This window comes from Pseudophryne corroboree, chromosome 5 (genome assembly GCF_028390025.1).
Source record: "Pseudophryne corroboree isolate aPseCor3 chromosome 5, aPseCor3.hap2, whole genome shotgun sequence".
NCBI classification, from domain to species: Eukaryota; Metazoa; Chordata; class Amphibia; order Anura; family Myobatrachidae; genus Pseudophryne; species Pseudophryne corroboree.
The window spans coordinates 781,274,172-781,280,586 of record NC_086448.1 but is presented as its reverse complement, the minus strand read 5'-3'; the positions used below and the strand labels follow the sequence as shown (position 1 = coordinate 781,280,586).

The 6,415-nt window shown below is 49.6% G+C and overlaps 1 protein-coding gene across 1 annotated transcript; it reads right to left on the bottom strand.

Annotated features, from left to right (window-relative positions):
- Positions 1-211: 211 nt before the first annotated feature.
- LOC134929456 (uncharacterized) lies at positions 212-1,916 on the bottom strand. Its single transcript, XM_063925077.1, has 3 exons — positions 1,592-1,916; positions 1,369-1,497; positions 212-1,293 (listed from the first exon to the last, which is right to left on the bottom strand). Exon 3 carries the CDS (start codon positions 1,283-1,285, stop codon positions 605-607), a length of 681 nt encoding a protein of 226 aa, XP_063781147.1. The 5' UTR covers positions 1,286-1,293; positions 1,369-1,497; positions 1,592-1,916; the 3' UTR covers positions 212-604.
- Between the last annotated feature and the right edge of the window lie 4,499 nt (positions 1,917-6,415).

Sequence of the window (6,415 nt, the reverse complement as noted above, 5' to 3'; positions counted from 1 at the left end):
CAGCATGACCCATTGCTGGGCTGTGTGGTTCCACAAAGGCAGGCGGTCCAAAGTGGAATAGTGGCGTCAGTGGTCAGCACTTTGAAACGCTAACATTTGTGGAACCACACAGCCCAGCATGACCCATTGCTGGGCTGTGTGGTTTCACAAAGGTAGGCGGTCCAAAGTTTCTAGACTATATACATTGAAACATTGCTCTACTCACCTTGGTACGCACAACACGAACTTATGCCGTCCACTTCAATTTTCCACCCAATCCTATGAATAAGCCAAAAACACACACTATTGAATAGTAAATTCACACAACAGTGAAAGCCTATTGTACACCATTACAAAAAGGATTTTTTGGGTAAAAGAGTGGTATCAGAATTGCTATTTGGCCCATCATACATGTAGCCACAAGGAGCTTTCATCCGTTACCACACGCGCCCGCATACATGCCCGCGCATGTATGCCTACACAAAGCTCCTTGGTAGTACCCGGTCACGGGTGGGGAAGCCCAACAAAGAAAAAACAATAGTAAGAAAAAAAAAAAAAACTAATGGGAGGGGAAGAAAGGGATACATGAAAAACATATGAAGTAAATAAAACAATACGACCGGGCTTATGGTGGAAGTCTGTCCGGATCCTGGTGTTCCTCCTGAGTGTGGGGTGTCGATGTCCTAGGTGGCATGGTAGTACGTTGACTGGGCCTCTGTGCCCATGCGGCTGTAGATGTGGCGGCCGGTGGTGGAGGCATCTGGTGGGTGGGGTACATCCCTGTATATCCCTGGTACATCTGTGACTGTCTGTACTGGGATGGTAGTTGAGGAAGGGTACGAGGCGTCCTTGTGGCTTGTGACGGCGGAAATGGTGGATCACCAGCGTGTTGATGAGCTGGTTCTGGGAGCTTGTCATAGATCATCTGCAGTGTGGTTGCGATGAGCTGCTGGCTGGATGAGGATTGTCGATGGCTCTCCGACATGTTGGTATTGCTGTGTGCCAGACATGATGTGTTCTCCACGAGCCGGCTCATGGATTCGGCCAGAATGTGAAGGACGTCCATAGTCTCCCTATGATCGTCCATTCTGACCTGTAGCATTGTGGCCGTGCTGTCGGCAAGAGCCTTCTGCATTTCAAGCAGACTGTTTGACATCTTCTCCATTGTCCTCTCAATGTTGTCCAGTCTGCTTCCAACAACATTTGTGTAAGTATCCTGGCGGGAAGTAATCTCCGATGCCAGGGTGTTCACCCTCTGAACAGTTGAGGGATTCTGCCCTTCCTGGGCGTCTGCCACCACTTGCATTTGGGCAGCTGAAAAGAAAATTAGAAAATTTAATACACATTCATCATACATTTGTTTGAAGGCTCACAATTCTATTTACTCACACAGGGATGTAGCAACTGCAGCCTGCTGCACTTCCACCTCGTCATCCTCTGACGACTCCTGTAGGAGGAGATCCGGCCTGAAGTAGGAACCAATTCCCGAAGCTAGTCCGCTGCTGGTCCGTGGCACCACTGTTTGCAAAATACATTTTTGTTTAAGTTAATAAACTATACAAAACTGCTGCACCCCCCCCCCCCCACACACCCCCAAAAATTAAATACAAACCTTCTCCATCCTGTGGTGCCGCTGCTCCAGGAGCTTCACTTGTCCTCGTATTTGAAGACTTTTCAAGGGTCTGGCTGGATACGTCTGCACGGCTGTCCTCAAACCCAAGAAAAGTCTCGTCTGTTAACCCTGTAGACTCAAACAGATCGGGTGATGGGTCCACAAGGGTTGTGTCTTGAGGCTCTTCAGTCACAGTCCCTGAGCTCCTGGAGATACGACGATCTGGTGATGACCTGCGCGCAGGAGCTGTAGTTTGGCGCCCATCTTGTGGTGTGGTCGCCGACGGTGTATGGCGCACAGGTGAAGTTCTGTGCGCTGATGTCTGGCGCACAGGTGACAAACTGTGCGATGACGATCTGTGGCGCACAGGTGAAGATCTGCGCGCTCCTGATGCTTGCTGCGCAGGTGTCGGCCCGCGCGCTGCTGTAGATGCCTGCTGCGCAGGTGTCGGTCCGCGCGCTGGCGATGTCCTGCGCGCAGGTGATGTCCTCTGGGCAGGCCTGTCTGAAAAAAAAATAATCACATTAGCAAGTACACAACAATTTTTTTGTTAATACAGCTCATCTGAATTTATTCTTACCATCAGGCCTCCTTTTGGACTGCTTATCTCCCGCCTTCTTCCATCTTCTGGGCGGTTCTTCCTCCTCGGGAAAGCCAGCAGGACGGCTAGAGTCCACACCTCCGCGAACTCCTTCGACCATGGCAGGGTTCATGCGCCTTCTAATAACATTCTCCCAGGGTAGCCACTTCAGGTTGAGAGCCGGTCCACCTCCCGTAGCGGTCTCATGTCGGCGCTGAATCCCCATCTTCTTTTTGGTCTGTCTGCGGCAATCACTGTACCGCTTCATGCAGTTTCTGTTGCTCCGGCGGTTTCCAGATACTGCAGTGACTTGACTCGCGATGGCATCCCAGGTGTTTCGCTTTGTCCTAGCTGCTGTGGTCTGTGCCCTTGGTCCATACAGAACGTCGTAGGACCTGTCGACGCCATCCACTAGAGCACAGTTTTCCGCCTCAGTGTATCTGGGGCCACGCGGCTTTTTCGGTCCTGCATCTTCACCAGAGGCTTCCTCCTCCGACTGCTCCTCTGGCTGGCTTCTTGCCTTTAGGGATTGAAAAAACAAACAAACATGCATTTAATAAGATCGGTATGTACCTGTGAGTGTCAGTATCCCTGGCATTGCGCACATATACCTGTAGGTGTGCATGGCAGTGCGAAAACTAGGGTGGGTCAAGATGGATGCTATTTGTGTCTGCAGGTGTTGTCAGTACCTTTCTACTAGGCTTTTTCTTAGTCTTCTCATGGGCCCTTGACGACCGTGGCTGGTCACTGCATGCCTGGTCGGTCGTATCCCCCTCCTGGGTCGGCTCCCACTCCTCGTTGCTATGCAGGGATAGATCCGAGTGGGTGGGGGTAGGGGGGGATCGGGGCTGCTTGTCCCTTGACATCTGTTTTAAAAAGACAAAAAAACAAAAAATTTATATATATTTAAAAATTTAACACATTACATAATTAAATGCAATCACATCATGCTGCTGGGACCCCAGTTCTCAAGCAGGACCAAAGCACAAAACAAAACAAAAAAAAACAAACAAAAAAAACCCTGTACAAGCATCCCTGCACATACTGGAAATCAACAATGGCTGACACACCCAAAATGGCTGACACACCCAAAATGGCTGACACCCTAGCCAAAAAGCATCCCTGCACACTCAGGAGGTACACCAGAGCTAAAAGGGGAGGAAAAAAACATGTTTGGCATACAACCGACACCACATGTCGGCCGCATGGCCGACCAAACTTGCTCCAAATCACCCCAAACTAACCGAAAAGCATCCCTGCACACTCAGGAGGTACACCAGAGCTAAAAGGGGAGGGAAAAAACATGTTTGGCATACAACCGACACCACATGTCGGCCGCATGGCCGACCAAACTTGCTCCAAATCACCCCAAACTAACCGAAAAGCATCCCTGCACACAAAAGGAGGTACACCAGAGCTAAAAGGGGAGGAAACATGTTTGGCATACAACCGACTAGTGATGAGCACCGGAAATTTTTCGGGTTTTGTGTTTTGGTTTTGGGTTCGGTTCCGCGGCCGTGTTTTGGGTTCGAACGCGTTTTGGCAAAACCTCACCGATTTTTTTTTGTCGGATTCGGGTGTGTTTTGGATTCGGGTGTTTTTTTCAAAAAACCCTAAAAAACAGCTTAAATCATAGAATTTGGGGGTCATTTTGATCCCAAAGTATTATTAACCTCAATAACCATAATTTCCACTAATTTTCAGTCTATTCTGAACACCTCACACCTCACAATATTATTTTTAGTCCTAAAATTTGCACCGAGGTCGCTGGATGGCTAAGCTAAGCGACCCAAGTGGCCGACACAAATACCTGGCCCATCTAGGAGTGGCACTGCAGTGTCACGCAGGATGGCCCTTCCAAAAAACACTCCCCAAACAGCACATGACGCAAAGAAAAAAAGAGGCGCAATGAGGTAGCTGTGTGAGTAAGCTAAGCGACCCTAGTGGCCGACACAAACACCTGGCCCATCTAGGAGTGGCACTGCAGTGGCACGCAGGATGGCCCTTCCAAAAAACACTCCCCAAACAGCACATGACGCAAAGAAAAAAAAGAGGCGCAATGAGGTAGCTGTGTGAGTAAGCTAAGCGACCCTAGTGGCCGACACAAACACCTGGCCCATCTAGGAGTGGCACTGCAGTGTCACGCAGGATGGCCCTTCCAAAAAACACTCCCCAAACAGCACATGACGCAAAGAAAAAAAGAGGCGCAATGAGGTAGCTGTGTGAGTAAGCTAAGCGACCCTAGTGGCCGACACAAACACCTGGCCCATCTAGGAGTGGCACTGCAGTGTCACGCAGGATGGCCCTTCCAAAAAACACCCCCCAAACAGCACATGACGCAAAGAAAAATGAAAGAAAAAAGAGGTGCAAGATGGAATTGTCCTTGGGCCCTCCCACCCACCCTTATGTTGTATAAACAGGACATGCACACTTTAACCAACCCATCATTTCAGTGACAGGGTCTGCCACACGACTGTGACTGAAATGACGGGTTGGTTTGGACCCCCACCAAAAAAGTAGCAATTAATCTCTCCTTGCACAAACTGGCTCTACAGAGGCAAGATGTCCACCTCATCATCATCCTCCGATATATCACTGTGTACATCCCCCTCCTCACAGATTATCAATTCGTCCCCACTGGAATCCACCATCTCAGCTCCCTGTGTACTTTGTGGAGGCAATTGCTGCTGGTGAATGTCTCCACGGAGGAATTGATTATAATTCATTTTAATGAACATCATCTTCTCCACATTTTCTGGATGTAACCTCGTACGCCGATTGCTGACAAGGTGAGCGGCGGCACTAAACACTCTTTCGGAGTACACACTTGTGGGAGGGCAACTTAGGTAGAATAAAGCCAGTTTGTGCAAGGGCCTCCAAATTGCCTCTTTTTCCTGCCAGTATAAGTACGGACTGTCTGACGTGCCTACTTGGATGCGGTCACTCATATAATCCTCCACCATTCTTTCAATGGGGAGAGAATCATATGCAGTGACAGTAGACGACATGTCCGTAATCGTTGTCAGGTCCTTCAGTCCGGACCAGATGTCAGCATCAGCAGTCGCTCCAGACTGCCCTGCATCACCGCCAGCGGGTGGGCTCGGAATTCTGAGCCTTTTCCTCGCACCCCCAGTTGCGGGAGAATGTGAAGGAGGAGATGTTGACAGGTCGCGTTCCGCTTGACTTGACAATTTTGTCACCAGCAGTTCTTTGAACCCCAGCAGACTTGTGTCTGCCGGAAAGAGAGATCCAAGGTAGGTTTTAAATCTAGGATCGAGCACGGTGGCCAAAATGTAGTGCTCTGATTTCAACAGATTGACCACCCGTGAATCCTTGTTAAGCGAATTAAGGGCTCCATCCACAAGTCCCACATGCCTAGCGGAATCGCTCTGTGTTAGCTCCTCCTTCAATGTCTCCAGCTTCTTCTGCAAAAGCCTGATGAGGGGAATGACCTGACTCAGGCTGGCAGTGTCTGAACTGACTTCACGTGTGGCAAGTTCAAAAGGTTGCAAGAACCTTGCACAACGTTGAAATCATTCTCCACTGCGCTTGAGACAGGTGCATTCCACCTCCTATATCGTGCTCAGTTGTATAGGCTTGAATGGCCTTTTGCTGCTCCTCCAACCTCTGAAGCATATAGAGGGTTGAATTCCACCTCGTTACCACTTCTTGCTTCAGATGATGGCAGGGCAGGTTCAGGCATTTTTGGTGGTGCTCCAGTCTTCTGTACGTGGTGCCTGTACGCCGAAAGTGTCCCGCAATTCTTCGGGCCACCAACAGCATCTCTTGCACGCCCCTCTCGTTTTTTAAATAATTCTGCACCACCAAATTCAAGGTATGTGCAAAACATGGGACGTGCTGGAATTTGCCCAGATTTAATGCACACACAATATTGCTGGCGTTGTCCGATGCCACAAATCCACAGGAGAGTCCAATTGGGGTAAGCCATTCTGCGATGATCTTCCTCAGTTGCCGTAAGAGGTTTTCAGCTGTGTGCGTATTCTGGAAAGCGGTGATACAAAGCGTAGCCTGCCTAGGAAAGAGTTGGCGTTTGCGGGATGCTGCTACTGGTGCCGCCGCTGCTGTTCTTGCGGCGGGAGTCAATACATCTACCCAGTGGGCTGTCACAGTCATATAGTCCTGAGTCTGCCCTGCTCCACTTGTCCACATGTCCGTGGTTAAGTGGACATTGGGTACAACTGCATTTTTTAGGACACTGGTGAGTCTTTTTCTGAGGTCTGTGT

Coding starts and splice junctions, on each gene's coding strand:
- LOC134929456 (XM_063925077.1), bottom strand. CDS start 1,285: ATGCAAGTGGTGGCAGACGCCCAGGAAGGGCAGAATCCCTCAACTGTT.